The following is a 25,016-nucleotide window of genomic DNA, read 5'->3' on the forward strand; positions in this document are numbered from 1 at the left end:
AGAATAGCTAGAAGAGATAAGAATGCCTTCTTAAATGAACAGTGCAAAGAAATAGAAGAAAACAATAGAATAGGGAGGACCAGAGATCTTTTCAAGAAAATTGGAGAGATGAAGGGAACGTTTCATGCAAAAATGGGCATGATAAAGGACCAAAATGGCAGGGACCTAACAGAGGCAGAAGAGATTAAGAAGAGGTGGCAAAATTACACAGAAGAACTATACAAGAATGACCTTAACGTCCCTGATAATCACAATGAGGGGGTCACTGACCTCGAGCCAGACATCCTAGAATGTGAAGTGAAGTGGGCCTTAGAAAAGCTGAGCAACAACAAAGCTAGTGGAGGTGACAGTATTCCAGCTGAGCTATTCAAAATCTTAAAAGATGATGCAGTAAAAGTGCTACACTCAATTTGCCAGCAAATTTGGAAAACTGAACAGTGGCCACAGGATTGGAAAAGATCAGTTTACATTCCAATTCCAAAGAAAGGCAGTGCCAAAGAATGTTCAAACTATCGCACCATTGCACTCATTTCTCATGCTAGTAAAGTTATGCTTAAAATCCTACAAGCTAGACTCCAGCAGTATGTGGATCAAGAACTACCAGAAGTACAGGCAGGATTTTGAAGAGGCAGAGGAACTAGAGATCAAATTGCCAACATATGCTGGATCATGGAGAAAGCTAGAGAGTTCCAGAAAAACATCTACTTCTGCTTCATTGACTATGCTAAAGCCTTTGATTGTGTGGATCATAACAAACTGTAGCCAAGACTGTAGCCAAGAAATTAAAAGACGCTTGCTCCTCGGGAGGAAAGCCATGGCAAATCTAGACAGCACACTAAAAAGCAGAGACATCACCCTGTCAACAAAAGTGTGTATAGTCAAGGCTATGGTCTTCCCAGTTGCAATGTATGGTTGTGAAAGTTGGACCATAAGAAAGGCCGAGCGCCAAAGAATTGAGGCCTTTGAGCTATGGTGCTGGAGAAGACTCCTGCGAGTCCCTTGGACTGCAAGGCGTTCAAACCGGTCAGTCCTAGAGGAGATCAACCATGACCGCTCTTTAGAAGGCCAGATCCTGAAGCTAAAACTCAAATACTTTGTCCACCTAATGAGAAGGAAGGACTCACTGGAGAAGAGCCTAATGCTGGGAAAGGTTGAGGGCAAGAGAAGAAGGGAACGACAGAGAATGAGGTGGCTGGATGGAGTCACTGAAGCAGTAGGCGTGAGCTTAAATGGACTCCAAAAGATGGTAGAGGACAGGAAGGCCTGGAGAAACGTTGTCCATAGGGTCGCGATGGGTCGGACACGACTTCGCAGCTAACAACAACATAAAACATTACAAAATTCATTTTTCCAATGGATAAAGATGTAGTTCTACCACTTAATTATCTACATCTTCCTCTAACCTGGATTCTTCTAGAAATGCTGAAATTCTATTTCCCAGAATTCCCAGTACAATAGATTCAGATGAGTTGTAGTCCCAATATATATGGACAGCATCAGATGTAGAATATAGTTCTATTTCAGTTATGCTCAGAATATGTACTCTGCATTGCCTGGCGCTGCACAACAACCCAAAAGTTAACATCACATACACATACATACATACATACACATCTCAGCAATGGACAGTAATACATACCAGTAATACATACCAGTAATACATACGTCTACAAAGGTAAAGGAGGTCCCTGCAAATTTTACTCAGCTAGGGGGTGGTGCTTATCTCCATTTCAAGAGCCATTAAGCCAGTACTATCCAAAGACGTTTCTGCAGTCATGAGGCTAGCATGACATCACGGAGCGCTGTTACCTTCCCTTTGAAGTGGTACCTACTTGCATTTGAATGCTTTTGAACTGCTAGATTGGCAGGAGCTGGGGCTTATTTCTTTTAAATTATGTAATTTTAAAAGTTCTTTTTGTCTTGTTATATTTCTCAATAAAATAAAAACCTATAATTAAAAACTAATCCCAAATAATGTTTTAGAAGAATTCTTATAATCTTTAACTATGACCCCAGCACTAACACAGCCCATTTTTGTCCCAGTTGACTTCATTAGTAATAAGAAACACTGCATATACTGCACATTTACTAAACAAAATGAGCTGAGCTAACTTAACAAGGGAATTTCATGGGTAAAATTATGCTAGATTTATGCATTACACTGAGCCTTATTTTGTTTAGATGTGGTGTACTAAATATACCACAATTGTCTGGGTTCACATATGCTAAGCAACAAATAATGATTTAGAAATTACAATGTATGGACTTACACAAATCACTAAGGCAGAATAATATAAAATTAAATTGTTGCTTAGATGAATTCAAAAAGCCCTGAATGCTTTGCTATGGAGGAATGGGGGAATGTGTAAATGAATTAAGGAAACATAAATAAATGAGAATCCCTATGTTACATTTGGTCAATAGCTTTTTATTTATTATAACAAGAGCGCTAGTTTGGTGGCTAAAAACTGGGAGACTGAGTTCTAGTGCCATCTTAGGCATAAAGCCAACTGGTTGACCTTGGACTAGTCATTTTCTCTCAGCCCTAGAAAGGAAGCAATGGAAAACCACTTCTGGAAAACTTTTGTCAAGAAAACTACACAGACGTGATTTGCAGAGAGAAAAATGGCATGTTGAATCAAGACTAATTTTCTAACAAGACAACTGATTTTATAAATCAGTTTTTGATTTCTGTTTCAATTGTTTATTTTTCTTACTATTCGTTCAGAGAAGAATCTATAAATCTATAAATTACAGATTGTAATCTATTTTAAATGGTACTCTATAATTTACATATATGTGTACGTGTGTTTGTGTGTGTGTGTGTGTGTGTGTGTGTGTGTGTGTGTGTGTGTACACTAAAAAGTATAAAATCTTTGAACTCCAGGATAGGTAAAAACAGCTGTTTATTGTTAAAAGCAACCATTTGTTATACAAACAACTATCTATTGCCTTAGCTTTCATCAGTCCCCTACCGATCTTCAGAGTGAAAACTGGAAGCTGGAGAGTCTGCTTATAAACCTAGCTGTTCCTGTGCTCTGCTCATTGAGCGCATAATAGGTCTATCCACTCTAGCCGACCGTAATTGCTCTGACTGCCTCGCACCCACCTCTCCGCATTTTGGTCTTACCGTCCTTTCTCCTCCCATTGCTCCCTTCTTTGCCTGTTCCATTATGCCTGCCCCAGTCAATCCTGTCTTCTTTGGCTGCATCTCGTCCGCTGGTGTTCATGCCGATCTTGGGGGGGGGCTCCTTTCATCCCTGTCCCCTCCGCCCGCCCCGCTCGCACTTGGCTGTTTAGAGTTGTTACTGGATCGTCCTCCGATTTCCCCCCTTCTGAGTTATTGTTTGCTCTGATCTGGCGGCATGGGCATCACCCTCTCATTGCAGGCCCGCCGTTTCTCTCCTGGCTTCTGGGCAGGTCGTGTCGATGCACTCATTGTGTTTGTGTGTTGTCCTTCCCTTTCCTGCTCCTTGCTGTTCATCCCAATCGATCTTGTCTTTGCTGGTTGCGTTCCGCCTGTTGGAGTGTGGGTGGGTCGTGACATATCTGTTCGCACTTGGTTGCTGGAAGTTGTTGCTGGATCACACCTCAGTTCCTCTCGTCTCCTAGCTCTGGTGGATCGTTGTGTATCCTGGTTTACCAGCGTCCTTTCTGTCGTATGTATCGCACTGTCTTCATCAATCCGTTGCCCCTCTCCTGGCTCTCGAGCAGGTCACATCGGCATCTCCCTCTTTTCATTCGTTATGCTTGTGTATTGTCCCGTAGGTGGGCAAGCTTTGATATTTTTTGCCCTCTTTTCTTCTATATGTAGGCAGCACTTTTTGTTGCTGTTCATGCCTCCTTAACGCTTGGTAAGCCAGTAACACATCTATATGACGATTGATCGTATGTTCATCTGACAACCAGGCTTCCTTAAGCAAACGGCCTCCCTTAGAGGTGTCCTGGGCGATAACCTCCGCTCTCATAAAGTCAAATGAGTGGTTATTGTTGCCCATATGTGTCTATATCTGTGAGTATTGCTCATGCCTTTTGACGGCCAACTTATGCTCATGGACCCTAGTCTTGAGCCATTTGGCCGTTTCTCCAATATAACTACAATGGCAGTCCTTAGCTTTACTCTATAGACCACTGATGACCTTTCTTCCTTGGGCAATGGGTCCTTGGGGCACATCACCTTGGCACGGAGAGTGTGATTTGGTTGGTGTGCCACACTGATGTTGTGTGATGTCAGTATTCGTGCTGTCGCCTCTGACACACCATTAATGTATGGTATCGTTGTCTGGGTTGTGGCTGTTAGTCTATCCTGCGTTCTATTAGGCTCATGCTGCCTGCTATATCGGCGAATGAAGTCTGTTGGGTAACCGTTGTGTCTGCATATTTGGTAGAGATGAGTCTGTTCTTTACTTTTAGCCCTCCTCATGTTGCAATGTGTGTCTATTCTCCTGAATAGCGTCCGGAAGCAACCAATCTTGTGTGATACCAGGTGATTCCTCCTATAGTGTAATATCCTATCTGTGTGGGTCATTTTTCGGTAAACGGTCATGTGGAAGGTGCCGTTGGATTGGAAACTGACCAGTACAAGCATCTGGAGCTCGCATTGATGGCCTCAGGGTGATTTTACGGTGTGCCAGCGGCCCGATCTGGGCACCGGAGGCCTGGAAAATGGTTTTGCTGACCAGATCTAGGGCTGCAAAGCGATTTTGCTCCCCCCCACACCCAATCCTGGCGGCAGAAGCATTTTCAAAGCCTCTGGAGCTAACATCCATGGCTGCGGGGGGATTTTACGGCGCGCCAACAACCCAATCCGGGCGCCGGAGGCCTGGAAAATGCAGCGGGGGAATGGCGGCAGTGCTATCTGCACAACAGGTGGGAGGAACAGCAGTGGCATTGCGATCCATGCGGTAGGAGGAAAACGGCAGTGGTGGCAGCGCGATTTGCACGATAGGGGGTCAGCGGCAGCGTGATCCGCACAGTGGTTGGGGGGAAAGGTGGCAGCCGCAGGGCGATCCGTGCAGCAGGTGGGGATTCGCGTCCCCCGCACAGCCAATCCAGGCAGCAGAGGCCTTTCCAAGCCTCTGGAGCCCGGATCGGGCAGCTGGGGCGCTATAAAAATCACTCCGGAGGCTTACCTAGACTCGTGCTGGCAGCTGCCTCCACCATCCAGCCTGGATCCGCCCACCTCTTGCAGTTGCTCTCAGTGCAGAGAGAGAGCCAAGAGCGCAGGTGCACGTGGAGGGGAGCAGCCTGGCCACACCTCAATCCAGGACGATGGCGCGCGTGCCCACAGGGCTCTGCGTGCCACCTGTGGCACGTGTGCCATAGGTTCGCCACCACGGACCTAAACTGTGTATTTCTTAACCAACATAATGTAGAATTGGGAGGGGGGGAACTTGTAGTGATGTTTAACTGTTCAGTTTCCTAATCCTACCTATTATAATGAGGGGTCCTCATTTCAACCCCAAGCTACAAATATTCTCCTTTATTAGTATCTATCCGTTATTATCCTCTTTATTTATTTTTGCTAGAGCAGGATTTCTACTATGAGGTATAGAACAGGAAAGTCATATTTATAGAGGACCATCAAGAAAGAAACATTAAATTTTCTGCCCTGCTCAATGATATGTTCATTTCTCAGTCTTCCTTTAGGACAGAAGTGGAGAATCTGAAGCCCTCTGTTATAGTGGTTGGAGTTGCTGAGAGCTACAATTCAGAAATATTTGGGGGAAAAACAGGACCTTCTCATTTACCTTCCTCCAGAACTCTAGACTTCATTTTAACCACAAAATAACTCTGTGAGTAGATTAGGCTGAGATATTACAGCTTGCTTAAAGTTATTCAGCAAATTTCATAGCCAAGAAAAGGTATGAACCCAGGCTTCCGTTAACTACCTTTTAGCTTTACAAATAACATAGATGCCAATCCTCTACTGACTTATTGAGAAATATACAAATGTCTTTGGTAAACAAGCTGTGCTCTGTTTAAATCTCTCCTTCTCTTTTCTACTGCGTATATCTGAATTAGGCACATTTGAAAAAAGCAATATATATGTTGCACCATTAGAATCTTGGGCAGCTTGTAAGAAAAAATGCTCTAAAAATGCAGATAAGCAATTAATCTAATACAAAATTCAAAAATTTATAAGCTTTATAAGAAAAATAGTTAATCATAAAAGATAAATCTAGCTCCTGAAAATGAGGATAAAATTTCTGATGAGAATTAGGATAAAACAAAGACTCAACACAGTTATAGAGTAACTAAGAAGTTTGTATGACAAATAGGAAATATTTTGGAGTATGGTGAAGACGTATAAAACCTTAAATGGGTCATAAGGAATAGAATTCTCTCACATGAATGGGCAAAGCTATAGCATTCCAACTTTCTGTTTGGTACTTTGTTTTTATATTACCAGACACACTAAACTTCCAGTTTTCACACCTCAAGACGATGCAAAAATTGTCAGTTGTGGCTCTTAGGGTCTGGCAGAGGCACTGATTTTATGGAATTTCATGTTGCTCACCCTGTGTTAAGCATATGATAGCAATGCCTTTTACAAAAAAAGAAAATGTTTTAAATGATATAAACAATATATTTTTCGATCCCTTAACTAAACCACCTTAAATAATTTGTCTGAAAGAAAAGGCAGCACATAAATCCAGAAACAGTACATAATTTAAGAGAAGTATACAGAACCTGTGGTCCTCAAGACATTGCTGAATTATAGTTTCAAACTCCTTCATCATGACTTCACCTAGCTGGCACTCCTGGCAGGCGTGTTTCATGAACATCTGGAATGTCAGAAGACTTCTACTATAATATCAATCAGGAAAAGACTGCCTTAAACTGGAACATCCAGGACATCTAACACATAAACATACAACCTTGATCAGAAGCAAGGTTTCTGGGCTGATAATAAGGCCTTAAAATCATAGAATTTTAAAACTTATTTCCAGAAGTCATACAATTGTTAGAAACAAAAGAAAAATAAACTTTTAACAGATATCCATAGTTTTCTTATGAAGCATAGATGCTTCACATTAACACTTGGAATGAACATTCTACTTCACAACCAATTCCTGAAGTATTTAAAATATGCAAGGATTTGCAATAGCCTTGAAATGTTATTTGCTTACAGTATAAAATGCCTTGATTAGTTTATATTTCTAAGTGTCCATTTATTATGTAAATCTACATACAGATGTAAATTAGAAATAAAGCAGCAACTCTACTTTGTGTCACTGGTGATAACTCAATATTTGACCTTTGGTTTGTTTGTTTTTTAATTTTCTGCATGCAATGTTTCTCCTATTATAGGATCTGAATCTACACAAATCTGGAGGATACTAATTTGGAGAAGTTTATAAAGAAAATTATATAGCGAAGTGGGACTGGTGCTGAAATACTGTGTTTACAGAGGTGGGTTTTTTTTGGTTTTTTACATCCTTGAACTATTATCCCATTTTCATTTTCTCAGCAAAAAAGATTAGATAACTTCACAGAAGTTAAAAAAAGAGATAATGACAAGTGAATATTGTGGTCTATAGGAAACTTGCTTCATTTTAAACCTACTTATATAAAAATAATCTGACACGGGAGAAAAACTAGGTTTCTTTTTTTTTGTAGCTTCACTTAATATGTCTGTACAAAGCAACAAGAATGAAGCAATTTAACCATCTCTTAAAGATGGAGGGAAACTCTATCTTCTATTCACTAGTTGCTCTCCAATTTATGCAGCAATTTAATATACTTACGACAGAAAACAAATGTTTCCTAACTACTTGTTGAAATGGTATTTAAAATGATTTTGTAAATTCCTCCCCGCCTGAAAAAAATTGCACGGAAGTATTCAGATGAAAAATCCTTTTAATTATGCCAGGCTTGCTTGTTCTAAACATGCTGTCTACTACATACACTTTTAAGGCGACAGAGGAAGATTTCAAGCTTGCAAGATACACATGGGTTGTTGCTTGCTGGACAGAATCTTAAGCTCTACCAGCTGATTACAGTTTTTCTACATAAAAATCAACATTTCAGTTTGCTTCACTTCAGCTATGTAATTTAGAGAGGGGGGAAATGTATTATTGATTAAAAATACCTGCAAGGCAGAAATTCTTTGCTGATTTGCTACAAATAACCCAAACTTCTATTATTATGGCTAGATCTATATTCTGTTCACATCTGCTTTAAAATGGCAGAAAAATGACACAATTTTTAATTGTGCAATACTTCCTCATTTTCAGGGCAATTATTAACTTATCCTTAAAGTAGTCTTCTCTATCCTTCTAGCTATGTTAGGTCTACAAATTCCAGTTATGTTGGCTTGAAGTTTTGAAAAAGCTATAATCCTATCCAACGTCTGGAAGAGTCAAAGTGCATCTACCATTAATTCTGATATTTTTAGGAAAAAAAGTCCTGGGTGTTTTTTTCAGAACAAAAGCGTATTACCAGGAGGAAATATACACAAAATGGTAAATCATATTCTACAATGATAACATGGCCCACGCAAACCTTAGATTTGTTCATCAGACCTACTTTATTTAAAGCATCTCCCTGACACAAGAACTTTCATATATTTATTACGTATATACCCTGTTTCATCTCCAAGGTGCTTAGAGAAATATCTTTTTTTTTCTCCCAATTTTATCTTTATAGTATTAAACTGGGATGAAGGCACTTAAACAAGCTACACAGTCAGCCACTGAGGTTTAAAATCAGGTAAAGGTTAGAATTCTGACCTCTCCAGCTGCCAGTTTTTGCTGTAACTGTTCAACTTGTTAAGTTCCTTCACTGTCCTAGAAAATACTATTTGTTGGCTATTTATGCCACAGCGCTATAACACTGTGGATAAACTACAGTTCAAAAAATATATAAATCTGGTTTTATCCAACTTGGGTATCCCCTAAAATTTATTGGACAATTCGCCCCCTGTAATTTCCAGCCAGCAAGACTGCTTAATTCAGAAGATGATTATGACTTCTGGTATAGCCAAGTATTTAGTGATAATACAGTGCAATTTAGGATGTTCAGGCATTTCAACATAAAATCCTAATGCCAAACAAATATGAATGGTGGAATATTTTAAAAATTGTATATTGCACAAACATGAGTTGAAAAATATTTTTAAATGAAATTTAAATTACTGACCCTGAACTTTGGGGCTGTAGATTATATCCTTTGCCAAAAATCGGATAGCAAACTGTCAGCAATTGCATGCTGCACATAGGCAAGATTTTGAGGGTGTGTGTGTGTGTGTGACAGAATGACAATCAAAGGCTCTTTTAGTTCAGTTGTAATACTGCTCTTTCCCAAGACAGAATCTGGATTCAAATGCGGATTGCATTTCACAGAAACATGTTTCTTTGCACTGCAAATTCTTAGCCAGGTATAGAACAGTTGGTACATGAGAAACTGGAACTATGATTGTAGTTTCTTTCTTTTGCCACTCCCTTTCTTTCTATACTTTCACTTCCTGAAAATGCTGTCTTTAAAATGACACTTCATGTCAAAAGACAATTCTCGGAAATGTTCTTAGAATGTCCATAATGCACATAACCTATTTGTTGCTAATGTTCTCTCATATTTCTGATGTATTACTAGCTCACTAAGTCTAAATCCTTGACATGTAAAATGCTGGTCAGCATTAACTTTATTTCTGCATGTCGATCCGTTTATCCCCAGGTCTGTGACATTTTATTTATGTTTAGTTATACATGTATAGAAAATTTAAATCCCGAATATTTCTGCACACATTTTGCTGTAAAAACAAATCTACCTCAGCACTCTTCTGTCAAAAAATATGTGCATTCCTGCACATATTCTTTAGCTGAGAACTACATTTCAAATCCCAAAATTGAGCAAAATACAAAAGATAACTGTGCTACTTACTCTAAGTACTAATAAAAATGTGAATTATGTCAACTCACTTTAAAACAAAGATCTAACAATATTCACCAGCATTTGTCTCTTTAGCAGATATTAAGATTAAAACAGTAAATGTTTTCAAAATAGAAAATGAACAAGCAAACTTTCAAAACAGCTCTTTTCAAACAATGTTAGTTGTTCAATTATGAAGAGGAAGTTGGAAAAGATTTTATTTATTTATTTATGTCATTTATAATCCTCTTCCTTCTCCAAAGAATCCAAGATATCATGCTTTTTTCCCCACACAGCTAGGCCAGAAGAGGTAGTTTACTGGATGAATTTTATGAGCATAAATTAAAGGTGACTAGAGATTTGAACCCAGTTCTCAGTCAGCTGTAATCATTTCCCTTTTTTTAGTTCTTAAACAGCAACTTCAATCAACCATTTATTTTACATAAATTATAGGTATTCTGCACTTAAAACCATTTGTTTAGCAACTGTTTGAAGTTACAATAGCACTGAAAAAGGTGACTGATGGGCAGTCTTCACACTTACAATTGCAGCATCCCCAAGGTCAAACAATCAAAAATTGGGCGCTTGGAAACTGACAAGTACTCATGATAGTTGCAGTGTCCTGGGGTCATGATAACCATTTGATCCCAGCCGGCAAGCAAAGTAAATGGGAGAAGTTGGATTTTGTTAATGAAATGTGTGATTCACTTAACAGTTCAAATAATACACTTAATAACTGTGCCAAAAAAGGTTGTAAATGTAAATCACGACTCATTTAACAAGGGCCTTACTTAACAATGGTATTCTGCTCCCAACTGTTGTCGTAAGACATTTGTAATTCATTGGGAACAAGGGGATAAAAATCAGTTGAAAATTAGATAACATGGAAAAAAGAAAGCAAAATTCTTTTGGAAAACATTAAAATTTCTCTTTCCATACCCCAAACAGTCAATCCTCAACCTCCTCCATTCTTTATATCAGTGATCCCCAATCCCACGCCACAGCCCAGTACCAGTACCATTTGGAACTGGGCCATAGAAGCGGCGGGCATGTGCCTGCCACTTGTGCAAATGGACCTGCGTGTACTTGCCCACCACTCGCACGGAACCATCCCCTTTCCCCTCCCCGCCAATCCATAAAGTCAGAAAAGTTGAAGACTGACTGCTACTTTATATATAATATGTACTTCTATGCTTTCATAGCAAGTGGAAATTACACTTTAGTAATAAAGCGGTGGCTCAGTGGGTTAGGATGCTGAGCTTGTCGATCAGAAGATCGGCAGTTTGGCAGGTCGAATCCTGAGTGCCGCGTAGCAAAGTGAGCGCCTGTTACTCGTCCCAGCTTTTGCCAACCTAGCAGTTCGAAAGCACGTAAAAATGCAAGTAGAAAAATAGGGACCACTCCGGTGGGAAGGTAACTGCGTTCCGTGTGCCTTTGGCGTCTAGTCATGCCGGCTACATGACCATGGAGACGTCCTCGGACAAGCGCTGGCTCTTCGGCTTTGAAACGGAGATGAGCACCGGCCCCTAGAGTCAGAAACAACTAGCACGCATGTGCGGGGGAACCTTTACCTTTAATAAAGCAATACATTCAAGTTCTTATGTATTTAATAGATTATGCAGCTCAAGGCAGATTATTACACTACCTGGAATTGTAATAATGCTAATCAGTTGATTGTTGCCTGTAGTATCTACACTCAGTCCTAGATATACAACCGTTTAACGACAATCTAGAATTAGAACAACCTCGTAAAGGGTGCTTTATGGTCCATAAAATACTTCTGGCCATCACAAAGTTGCATTATTACTGCCACAGTTATGTGATCGTGATCTGGGTACTTGGCAACCTATTCATACTTATGACCTTGTCCAGAAAGTCAATGGGGAAGCAGCAGGGAAAGTTACAAACTACTACTGCCTGCTGAGAGAACTCCCTCTCGCTTCTGGAAGCTGGCTGAAAGAGCTGCCTGCCGAGGGAAGCTGAACTCCTTCAGCGGGATCCCAAAGATCTGAGTTCTGTTCCAGCATCTCGCTGGAGGAGTTCCTTTCAGTAAACACAGAAGGGAGCTGAACTCCTTCGGAGGGCAGCTCTTTCAATCAGCCATCAGAGATGAAAGGGAGCCCAAAATCCAAGAAGAGTGTGAAGAGGCAGCACGGTAAGATAAGGAACATGGGGTGCCTCAGACAGGTGGAGGAGACCTTGGGAGACCTGGCACAGGAACACGAGTGTCTCTTTGCTCAGTGGCTAAAACCCTGTTTGGATTTCAGCAGGAAGGATTTTCAGTTCCTGATCAGAGAGATAGCACATTAAAGAAAGGAGTGCAGGGTACCTCAGAAGAACATGGAAGGTCCTTGGAGGCCCAGCACAGGCCAGACTAGTCTTTCTCTACTCAGGGGTTGAAAACCCTGTTTGGATTTCAGCAGGAAGGATTTTCACTCCTGAACAGGGCCTCCCAGGTTCTGCCCCTCCCTCCAAGGCAACCTGGGCTCTTTACCTACCTCCTTACCTGCTTAATAAACTGTGAGATTGCTTAACAACTACAACTTGGAGTATCGGGATTGAAGTCATTAAGTGAAGCAGTTACATGGATGTCTCATTTAATGACCAGTTCACTCAATAACTAAGATTCAAATCCCAATTGTGGTCTATCCACCTATCCATCATATGCTTATGATGTCACAACATGCTTCAAAAGGAACAAAGCTTGCATCACAACACTGCTTCCATCATTTGCCCTATTAATCAATCCCTCTTTCATGCCATGCCTCTAGCCTTGAACTTCCTAACCAGACATCACAAACCCAGTTGGAAGCAAGCAGTATACCACAAGGAAGTATAATGAAAAACCTGGCAAATAAATTTCAGTTGTTTGCTGAACATGTAGGATTATGGCAGGATCTCTAGTCTAGAGTCTGTTCTCTTGAATTTCTCAGAAAAGCAGGAAAGGAAAATCACAAAAAACAGCGAAGGATCACTCCCAATTCTAAAATAATTCAACATTATACAGCCTCAATTGTGTATCACATGCCTATAAATGATGGGGTTCAAATATCATATTTAGCCATTGTTTACTAATACATGACACTTTGCTAAGTTTATAAAACATAACTAGCCCAAAACAAATAAACCACATTGTGTCTGAGATCTTATGAAATATATTTACTTATTTACTGAGATTTATATGCAGTTCCAATTGCAAGAAACATTGAACAGCTTACGCTCCAATATAAGCAACCCAGTTAAAATAGCACAGCATCAAGAAATAACAATCACTGATGCTGATTTTCCATAAGAAGCCATCCCACAAATATCCTCAAAAAAAGCCAGATCTTAGTGGCCCAAAATACTAGCAGGGTCATTGCTGCTCTCATTTCCAGTGGTGTGCTCTTCCATAGAAGAGGAGCAACAGCAGAGGTATGCCCTTGTGGTCCCTGGTGGTGCCATTCCCGAGAAGTCAACATCACATAATTTTTTTACCAACTGTTGATGAACTTAAGACAATATGGCAATGCACCTGATTGAACATGTAAACAGCATGAAATGCAGATTTTCACAAACACTGCTGATCGAAGACTCTCATTTATCAAAGTCTCTCATTCATAGCAAAACTATTTATTCTTTAGGCAACTGTCACTTAGGCATTTTGTCATCCTATTATTACTGTTTATTACATATCTAAACTTATGAATATTCAGCATTCTCTGGACTATTAAAACAGTAATAACAATAATATGCACTAATACGTAACAGAAAATGGATCAATAAAAATATTTAGAAACCAATATAATCCTGTTTTTCTGCTTGACAATTAGACAATTAATAAAAAAAAAATATGGCATGAAGATTAAACTACAGCATTAGAAAAGCATTTTCAAGATAGGCACAGAAAATCAGGAAAAAGGTAAAAAAAGTAGGGGGGAAAAACGACCTGGGATATTTTCCAGCACAATTGACTTAATGACTAAGGAAGAAAAAAACTTTTATTTAAAAAGAAAAGGAGCTGCTGACACTTAAGGAACTACTTGACACAAATACTTCTGGGAAAGATTTACTTGTCATTACTGACTTTTCTGTGAGTTAAAGCGGTATCCAATGTAAAGTTCTAAGCAATTTGACAATGTATACCTTTAATTACTACAGAAAATTGCAAAGTTTTTTTTTTAAGGAAAAGTTTGGGTTTTTAAAATTACAGACAGTGCTCTGCAAATTCCTTAACACTGGATGCAAACTATTTTTTAAAAAATATCTTAAGTGTAATTCACTGCTCTTTGGATAAAACCTCAGTTCTTCATGCCTATACGGTATCTAATCTCTAGTACATGTGTACAATAGCTCACTGAGCACAATCCATCTTTTTCAAAATCATTAGAATTCCCCAACTCTTAAATTCAGCATACCATCTGCAAATATATAGATTTCAAATTAAATTTTATTACAAACCCAGCTTTTATTTAAAAGAACAGGAAATTTTTAATTTGAACATGGGGAGTTGGAATTTGTTTTTACACATACATGGATGTTTTTCAAGAAAATTCTATAAAATATACTGCTTTCATCAAATTAATCTATGAACAACCTTCCCCAACCTGATATCCTCCAGATACATGGAACCACCATTCCTGTTATTCTTTCCAATATAGGTTGTGAATTCTGGGCATTGTAGTTCTAACATATTTAGAGAACACGATTTAGAGAAAACTGACCACTGATATTTTAGCAACTGGGGTGTATTTATCATGCTAACCCATGGTTATTAAATTATGATTTCTTAAATAAGACTGGCTGGGCACATTCAAAGCTTATTCAAAGCTATGGTCTGTATAAATCATAATAGTGGATGGATTCACATGACACACACAGCTGACACCAACTAACTGTAGCACGATGCAGGATAGAAACAAATACTGGACATCACATAGAGGTAAGTTTAGAAAGGTTCTTTGCAATACACACTTTTTCCATACAAAACCTTAATACAGTAAGTTAACTGATTCTCTCCTAAGCAGCAATTTGACAAAATGATTACACCTGCATTTTAACAATCCTCATTCATTATTGCTGTTATGTGAACTCATATTTTAGGTTAAAAAGAAAGCAGAGAATCTGATAACAGATCAGCCAATGCATTTTATTCTTAGAACTTCAGGACCGTTTCATCCAAGAGGTCTCTTCTAATTGAAAGTGACTTGCATACACTAGGATGCTATTTATGAATGATACATGTGTCTATCTTGCTGCGTACATTTAACACTTTCACAAGCATGGGAAAGAGAGACCTCCATATCACAGCCACTCACTCATACCAGTCAAAAATAAAAGATCACCAAAAAGGGGTTCCTGCCCTCCACGCACTCAGAATTGTGGTCATGCAGATTAGTTAACTTCATATACAAACATGGCTATAGATTCACTCCCTTACCAACAATTGGCAATGTTTCCAATTCCTCTCCATACTTTTGGATTCAAACACCTAAAAGCAACTATACACAAATGTAAAAATAGCAACTCTGAAGTTAGGCATTTGTCACATGACTAAGCTGTATGTGGAATTCATGTACTGCAGTTTCCTGGACAAATATATATATTAGGTGTAAAATGGGAGCTAACATTAGCACGAGACAAGCATATATAGCAAACATCCTGCTAGACCTAGGAAAACATAGATTACAATCAACAGTATGAAATTTGCTGGAATTACTCTCAGACTAACCGTCCAATAAAGTAAACATGAGAACAGAACAGGTAAAGAAAGAAACTGCTTATACAATCTTCACTTTTTAAAGGAAAGGAAAAGAAGGGATGAAATAATGAGATAAAGAGCAGTCTGGAATGGAAAAAGAGAGAAAATGTAAATATTCTGCTATAATAAAATACCACCATTTAATTTTCGTAAGGAAGTCAATGTATATTTTTGTTCTATAGCTTCACAATTAAATTTTATATAGCATATAGAATGCTAACACATGCACACGTTCTCATATTTTAAGAATAGGTAGATCAGAATTGTTTACTGTCTATGTTGCAGACTAGAAACTAAGTGGAAAGAATCAAAGATTGTTAAGGCCACATTCAGTCTAAAGATGCACAGGTAGGTTATAGTCCCATACGCATGTATTAGGAAATAAATAAACTCATAATATAAGAATAAAATTCAAAATAATATCTCTAAAGTGGGAAACTGTTTTATTACTTCATCTCAGACACTTATGAAAAGTTTCATATGGAAGGAGGGAGAATCAAATCCAAACATCTAAACAATTGAACTTCAACTAACCAAAAGCTTAATGGGCATCCACGAGAAAAATAGCTGCCAAAATAAATACATAAGTGTAATTTTCAGCATGGTTCCCAAATTATGAGAAACAATATGACTTTACTGGGCAGCCTGGCCTCATGGTGAAATATTGTGGCCAGTTCTTTACATTTCACCTTAAGGAGGATATGAACAAATCAAAGAATTCAGGTGGAGGCAACTCTTGATGGAAAAGTCCATCACAAGATAATAGAAATAAGACTATTTTAAAAAGACATAAAGCAGACAAGGATAGTACCCATGAAATATCTGTCACATATGAGAGGAAAAAGCTCATTTTCCACTTCCAAAAAACAAGGCAAGGTCTAACTGGCTAGTTAAGGGGAGATTTTGCTTGACTGTTAGAAGTAACTTTTTAAAGAAACAGCAATTAACAGTTCAATATTATCAACTAACGGAAGGGGTTTCATTTGTCAGTTTTCCAACAAAAGCTGAATAGCCATTTGCTGAGGATGCTCCAGCTGTGTATTTCCTGCTGCCAACCGGGAACTGTATGGATTGCAAGGCCCTTGTCTAACTCTGTGGCAGTAAACCAGGGACGTCCAGATTCATGGCTTTGGCAGCTTTGTATACCTACAAGTACATTCACCTATTATGGCAATCGGCTAACTGGATAAATCTTATTACAAATTGCTAAGGACGAAAAGAAATGGCACATTTTTCAAATTAAACAGGAAATCTTTGATTTTTTAAAAAAATCTTATAATTACAAGGGAACCATTTAAAAGCTGGCATTTAAAAACTAAGGAAATGAAAAAAAAACCTTTAAACAAATTGTAGGTATGGCTTCCAATCAATCAAGAGGTACACTTTTGAAAAATTATTTCTTTTACAAGAATATTTGAATCCCTTTGTTTATTCAGTATCTCCTTAACATTTTAAATTGGAAAGAAAACATAACCAAGTAGAACATTACAGAGCAGCTTCTTGAAGAAGCAAGGCTGAGTTTAATGAAATTGGAAATCCTAAAGGAACAACAACAAAAAAAAGCTTTTTGCCCCGTTCCTCCTGACAGTAGTACCATATCTGCAAACACAGGAAGAGAATCAGGAATGCTCCTTTCTTTATGGACAAATTCATTTTCCTGTTTGTCACCAAGTCTACCAAGCGCCCCCTAGAAAGTGCTCTGCTGCCTTTCATTATTAACTGCTGCTCTTCTCTTTCTTTGCCCTTTACTTGCCCTAAATTTCGTCATTAAGAAAGCAAGAAGTGAAAGAGACTTATTCTCCCCACTACCTGAAAAAAGCTAATCGGATAAAAAAACACTCATTAAAAAAAAGTAATTGGATTTAGGTCAATTGCATCTAAAATAATTATGTGCAAGGGGGAAGGGGAGGAGTCTCGGGAACTAGACTGGCACCGATTTTCATAAAGGGCCAGCTCTAACTCTGTGAATATGGAAATAGTAGCCACACCTGAAAACCAGCAAAAAAATGAGGGTGGGAGACTTAAGATTAAAGCTTCTTTTCCCTTGCTACGTTAACCAGTTATCTTCCACATCACCAAGAGGAAGGACAAAAAGGAAAAAAAAACATTTCTAAAATAGATTTCATTTAAGGAAGCAAAAGCCCAGAATAACTCCACTATCCTCCTCCCCCCCCAGACATTCCCAAGTGTGCTGCTGCTGCCACCTTTCCTGAACTCATTTCAATCTATCCATCATCAATTCTGCCCCCCCACCTTCCCGTTTTCTTTCTTTGAACCGCTGGCCAGGCATGCAATCTAGGCAGGGAGGAGAAATTTTTACCTTCTCACCTCTTCGATTGAAACTCACTTTAAAAGGAAAAAAAAACCAACAACTAAAACAACAGGAAGCGTACTCTAATCTCACTTTTAATATTTTCACGGGAATAAAGCGAGTTAATTACACAAGCTTGTAGCCATCCAGCAGACGAGACTTCCTTCCTCTTGGGGATTAAGATCCATTAAACTCCACGGAAGATACCCTCCCCGAATCAAGTCCACATTTAGAAGGTGGCCAGTTTGCCACCTCGGTGCACCCTTAGTGAAGAGACAGCCTACGGGCACGTGAGATTTACCCGCGAGGAAGACCGCCATCAGGTGGGGGGGGGGGGAAGGGAGGAGTGGGAAGGTGTAAACTTAAGAGACAACCACCTCTTTCAAACATTTCGAAGGAGAAGTCGTTTTCTGCTTCTTCTTCTTTCTTTCTTTTTTCTTGGAGAAGAAAAAAAAATGACTCACCAGGATCAAAGTCAGGAACAACCGCTTGATACTGGGGTCCCACTCTCATTCCTCCTCCTCCTGACAAGGTTAAAAAACAAAGAATTGTTATTTCCCAATTCTAGCTTCACCCCCTCCGCGGGTTTGTAGCTGCGATAAAAAAGAAAGAGTTGTGGGTTTTTGAAGGCGAGAAAGCGGCCACCCCCCCCCTCTCCCGTCGTCTCTTTTCCCCAAAGACTCACCGTGCTCCTCATCGCTGGAAGAGCCGGAGCTGCCTTCTTCCCAGTTGTTGCTGCTGCTATTCCCATTGGGCGCTGCTGCCGCTGCCAAACTTTTATTATTCCCATTGTTAGCGTTGTTGGCGGAGGCGCTGTTGGAAGCGCTGGCCGCGCCGCTGGCATTATTGTTCCTGCCCCTTCTTTTCCCCGAGACCTCTGGGCCCTTTTCTATCATGGTTGGCATGGGAGGGGGCGCGTGGGGGGGAGGGGGAGGCGGCCAAGAAAAAGCGCGGACTGGGAATGGGGTGGAAAAAAAGCGGAAAGAAATAGCAGGACTCTTCTTCTCTTTCTGCAAAAAGGCAGGGGAGGGGAGGGGAGGGGGAGGGGGAGGGAAAAAGAAGAAGGGGGGGGGGAAAACCAGCTCCGGGGAAGTTGGCCGCAACTGAAGGCTTCGCGCTATCCCTGCGCTATTTGCAAGTTTTAGATTGCGGGACTTTTCCTTCCTCGCTCCTTTTTTTTTTTCCTCCCCCCTCAAATTCCCTGCAATAAGATGAAGCCCCGAACTTTAAAGGTTCATCCCTTTCCTCGCACTTCCCTGCACTGGGACTAGTCACTGTCAACCTGAGCTGCTAGGCTCCCCGCGAACCTGCCCCCCCGCTCCACCCATTGGCCGTCCACACATTTTGGGAAGATTTCCCCACTCTCCATTGGCTCTCTCTCCCCGTCCATCAAAGCCGGCCCGATGCTTCCGTTTGTTAAGTTAGGTGGAGAGGCGTATCGCCCGCTCTACGTGGTTAGGGCTTTGCAATCTCTACGCCCAATGATACAGCTTGTTCCAAGGCTACATTGTATCATTATATAGAGGGAAGAGGGGGGGGAAGAGGGGGAGTTGGGCAGCTGCCCTAAAGCTGGGCTGTACAGCCCCGCTTAGGAAGGGGCGCGGGTGCAAAGGCGCTGCTTAGGGGGTCGCAGTAGGGCGACGTGCGATCAAGGGGTCGTCTCTCGCGCTCTTCCTCTCTCTCCTGCCCTCAGAAACAGGGGTAAGAGTAGCTTGGGACTATTTTCTTCCACCACCCCTCCTCCTCCTCCTCCTTGGCGGAAGGCTACTGGCGACACGCTGAACAGTTTGAATGGAATCTCCATACAAAGAAACTACAAGAACCCCGCCAAGTGTCTCCGCGTCCCCGCCGTACGGTTTCGACGCGTGTTTCCACGCGTGTGCGAGGAAAACGGGTTTCTTCCCCCCCCACCACCTCCTTTCGAGTGGCCAAACCTCCGTCTGTAACCGAAGTGATGCGTCGCTTTCGAAAGGGGGGGGGGAATAAAAAGAGGTCGCGAGAGAAGGCGAGTTTGGGCTTTTGGAGAAGGCAGAAAAACTCCCGAATCGCTGGAGTTTTTAAGCAAATCGGGTTTTCTCTCGTGGCGCCGAGTTGAAAAAAAGAAGGAAGCCAAGCTTTTTTTTGGAAGGGATAAAATGAAGGCAACTTTCCGTGCTGATTTTCCCCGGCAGGGGACACTTTGGAAAAAAGGGAAAAGAGGCCACCGATATGACAATACCAAGTGAAGAAAGGGAAGGAAAACCCAGGATAGAATTTGAAATGTATATCCACCGACGGGCAACGCTGCCAGTTGGAATCGGCCGCTAGAGCCGAAGACACACAGACGGGGCTAATGACACAAACGGGTTAATATGAAGGCGGGGTGGGGGGGGGGGAAACAGCCTTTTCTCAGCTTCTCCCCCCCCCCCCCGTTCTCGCCCATGAGGAGGAAGTGTGCTGAATCTCAGAGAACGAACTTGCCAACATCTAATAACCTTTTTTCTATGTAAAGAAAGGCGGGAAGGGGGGGGGCAGCTTTGAGGATTTTATTGGAATGAAGTTACAGCCGACCAATGCCTCTTCTTTTCCTCTGCAAAGGCTTCTTTTTGTTGTTTAGAAAAGAGCCAGCTAACGTATTAAAGACCGAACTTAGCTGCAAAGCACAGAGGTGCAAAGCAGAGAGTGAAACTTAAAAGAGAAAAATTGAAGTGCCAAAGCAAGATGGTGGTTATTTTTCAAGATGCCTCTAGGTTCCAATCCTGCTCTCAGACTCCTAGCCATGAGCTGTCTCCAAAACTAATTACTTTCTCTGTGCTTCCATCTTCAAAGTGGAGTTAGCAAAGTTAGCAAGGCATCTAGTGGCGCAAAGATGGGGACGCTGCCTCTCTATGGCTGTACCGTTCAGGCAGAGACATTTCTGCTGTGTTCTTTTGTAAACTTTAGTACTGCTTAAGATTCTTAGGGCCTTCCCAGGGCTGAGATAAAGCATTCTCCACTCATCCTTTAGTCACTACAAAACTCTCCCAACAAGTAATTCACTTTTCCCATTGCTGATCTCTACCCTACCTCTGTTTCAAGACACTGCAGTCACCTGATTTCCCTCCAAGGTAATGGATGACAAATGACTTTTCCTCCCAGTCAGTTGAAGTGCTATCCGTGTGTCCTTGAGCCATCAGAAAGCTTGCCAGCGCAAAATCTGCTCTTCCCCATTCCAGATTGCTATCCTGTCACTTTAGTCTGTGTCCTGGCTTGTTACCAGATAGTGTTGTTCAAGTGTGCAGGGCATTTTAAATAAAGCTACTGGTTAATCTTTCAGTTTTTCCTGCTTTTCATAAATATAACCAGCTGAAGAGAAGCCCTCCACCAATCGTAGCACTGATGGGTTTAACCATCCGTTAAACCTCTATCAGCTTCAGCTACAATTGATCTAGTCTGCTTCTGTGACCCTAGTAGACAACCACTTAAATATGAGCCAGCAGTGTATTGCAGCTGCCAAAAAAGTCAATGCAATCTTAGGCTACATTAACAGAGGGATAGAATCAAGATCACATGAAGTAGCACTTTATAATGCCTTGGTAAGACTGCACTTGGAATATTGCATTAAGTTTTGGTCCCATATAAAAAAGATGTTGAGACTGTGGAAAGAGCACAGAGAAGAGCAACAAAGATGATTGGGGGCTGGAGTCTAAAACATATGAAGAACAGTTGTTTTAAGTCTAGTCTAGTGAAAAGAAGGGATTAGAGGTGACATTATAGCAGTGTTCCAATATTTGAGGGACTGCCACAAAAAAAGGGGGTCGAACTTATTTTCCAAAGCACCTGAAGGCAGGACAAGAAGCAATGGATGGAAACTAATCAAGGAGAGAAGCAACCTAGAACTAAGGAGAAATTTCTTGACAGAACAATTAACCAATGGAATGGGTTTTCTTCAGACATTGTGGGTGTTCCATCACTGGAGGTTTTTAAAAAGAGATTGGACAGCCATTTGTCTGAAATGGTATAGGTTTTCCTGCTTGAACAGGGGGTTGGGCTAGAAGACCTCCAAGGTCCCTTCCAACTGTTATTCTGTTTAATGACCGTTCAAAGTTATGACAGTGCTGGAAAAAAGGGACTTGAAACTGGTCCTCACACTTAGCCATCACAATGCCCCGTGATCAAAATTTGAACAGTTGGCAACTGTCAAGTATCTACAATGGTTGCAACATCCTGAGGTCACGTGATTGCTATTTACAACATTCCCAGGGGTGCTTCTAATAAACAAAGTCAATGGGGGAAACTAGGTTCACTTAATGACCAGATGATTTGGTTAATACCTGCAGCAAAAGGGGTTGTAAAATGGCTGCAATTCATTTAATGACTTCATTGCTTAGCAATAGAAATTTCAGCCCCAATTTTGGTCGTAAGTCAAGGACCTATAGCCTAGAATTATGGTCATAAGTCATGGCAGTCATGAACCGTGTGACCATGCCTGATCTTATGACCTCCTTTGCAGTGGGCGTTAAGTGAGCGCTGTGGTCATCAACAAAATGCCATAGTTGTTAAGCAAACCCATTTTCCCCAGTGGGCATTTTTTGCTGAAAATCTGAAGTAAATGCCAGAAACTAGCAAAAAAATGCCAAAATTGCAGTTACATATCCATGGAACGCTGCAAACAGAAATAAATCTGAGTCAGCTCAAATGACCATGGGAGAATGCTGCTGTCAGAACTTCAAAACTGGGACTTAAGTAGCTTGGGGCATAGCTTCACAACCAGTCATTAAGCAAGTACTATGTGTAATCCATTTAGTCAGCAACCATTGTAAAATTCCCAACTCTTGAGACTTGCACAAGTTTGCTGCCACAGTTTAATTGTATAACACAGGGTTCCTTAGTACTGCTGCATTGCCAATTGAGTAGGGGCATCACATGACAGGAGTTCCCTCTCAGTCTGTGATGCACCAGTGCCAAGCAACCTTGATGCTGCATTTAAGTGAGGCAGAGAGTTTGTGCCTTTTTTTCTGGGCAGTCATTAAATGAATGACTTTACACTGACAGTCAACCTGCTCCAGACCTAGAACTTCCAGCATACGAAGCAGTAGCTCCCTCCAAATCAGATAGAATTCACTTTTTTTTCCTCCCTCCCTTAAATAATATCAGCTGAGTTTCAGGCTGCACAAAGTCTATGATTGTTGTTAACTCTGTAAAGTTTCCATGTTTAAATTAATAATAATTAAAGTTATAAGTTCAGAAAATATATATATATAATTTTTTTGGCTTGCTAACAAAGAATAAAGGGAGACCGATATGATCATTTCAAACTTATTTGTTCTCATCAGTCAGCCAGCCCAGATTCGAATCTCAGAAGGGTATGGCTGACTGATGAGAAGAAATACGTTTGAAATGACCATATCGGTCTCCCTTTATTCTTTGTTAGCAAGCCATATATATATGAGGGGCAAAAATGGGAATGAAAGGGAGCACTCTAAATGCTTTTTGAATAATGCTTTACTTTTCTCCTTTCTTTCACTATAATATCAAAGAGAGAGAGAGAGAATGAAAGAAAGAAAGAATAATGTTAATGCTTATTTATTGCAGTTATGAGTGACCAGTGAGTAATTATAATATAATCTTTCAGTGTATTTGGTGTAGTGGTTAAGGTATCAGATTAAAAATCAGGAAACCATGATTTCTATTCTTGCCTTAGCTACAAAGCTAGCTGGGTGACTTGGGGCCTGTCACTTTTGTCACCCCTTGGAAGAAAGAACTGCCAAGCCACTTCTGGAAAAAGCTGCCAAGAAAAGTGCAGGGGGCAATTGCCAGGAGTACAAAATGACATGGAAATACAACTTCCAAGTGTGTATCTGACATACTATTATATACCGTACAGTATATACTATAGTTTAAGAAACAAATACATAAATAACATGTCCCTATTATATGTACTTTTAATTTACTCATATTCTTGTATTGTGACACACAATTTTATATTTGGTCTGGGAAAAGCTGCACAAAGCAATTTTTTTCCCACACAAGGCACGTCAGAAATTAGAGGGAACATTGCAGGGAGGTGATCAGTGGGAGTAGGAGGTGAAGAGGTGGTTTGTGCAAAAATTCGGCAGTAGGCCAGGAGGAAGTTCAGAATTGGGCTGTGGGGAAATATGTGGGGGGGCTGCTGGGGTGCACACACAGAGACACACACAAATAGAAATATACACAGAGATAAATATTGAAAACAGTCAATTTTGTAGTAGTATGCTTTATATGTATTAGTACGCTTTATATGTATGGAGAGGGGCGGTATATAAATCCAAATAATAAATCCAAATAATAAAATATACTGTAGTTGTTTTGAAGTATTAAGAAGAAATATATAAATATATGATTTTCTAAGTTAAAATGCATCCAGCAGGATCCTTATGTACAGTTTAGTGGCCCTGTTTCTGAGTTTGACACCATTGGTCTACAGGATCCAGCACTTTTATCAAAACAACACAGACAGTGTTGCAAGCTCTGCCCCTTTTATATATCACAATGCAGACACAAAAAGAAGGGAGCTTGTATCATGTTACTGCTTTTGTCACTGCACCCCCTGTTCCCTTATAGGTTGAGCCATCGGTACCTTGCCAGAAGCTCAAGGAAGTCCCTGGGACAGCAGAAAAGTCCAACTCTTTGAAGTCCACCAAACAGCTAATGTGTATGCTATAGAGGGGTCTATATGAATGAGCCTAAAACAGAATGTGAAGACTGCAGGGCAATTAGAAGTGCTCACACCAGCCTGAAATATTCAGTGGGTGTGAGCTAATCCTGCCTGTGCCATTGAATGGGAAGTATGTCTAGTTTTATATATGCTGATAATGCCATGGGTTGCTAACAACTTAAGGGGGAAAGCACCAATTTAACACTGGAATAGCTAAGGATGAGTTAAGGTTGGTGACAGGATAAAGACAATATTATGGGACGCAGCAAAAGAAATATGCACATTTGTGCTGTGATTAGGTCCAAGTGGTCAAGGTCCATAGTCATATATCTGAGTGTAAACAGTATAATATTAATATCACTTAGACTTCTATACCGCTTCACAGTGCTTTACAGTCCTCTCTGAGCAGTTTACAGAGTGAGCATATTGCCCCCAAC

General features: G+C 40.5%; 1 protein-coding gene across 2 annotated transcripts in view; it reads right to left on the bottom strand.

Annotated features, from left to right (window-relative positions):
* The window catches only part of RCOR1 (REST corepressor 1), a 170,296-nt gene extending 151,146 nt beyond the window's left edge, over positions 1-19,150 (bottom strand). For both annotated transcript variants that reach the window (XM_081344820.1, XM_081344819.1), the window contains exons 1-2: positions 18,610-19,150; positions 18,389-18,448 (exon numbers count right to left, since the gene is read on the bottom strand). In XM_081344820.1, the coding sequence (XP_081200946.1) occupies positions 18,389-18,448; positions 18,610-18,829 (280 nt within the window). In that variant the 5' untranslated portion in view covers positions 18,830-19,150. The remainder of the gene's footprint in view (positions 1-18,388; positions 18,449-18,609) is intronic.
* Between the last annotated feature and the right edge of the window lie 5,866 nt (positions 19,151-25,016).

This window comes from Vipera berus, assembly GCF_964194415.1.
Source record: "Vipera berus genome assembly, chromosome: 1".
NCBI lineage: Eukaryota > Metazoa > Chordata > Lepidosauria > Squamata > Viperidae > Vipera > Vipera berus.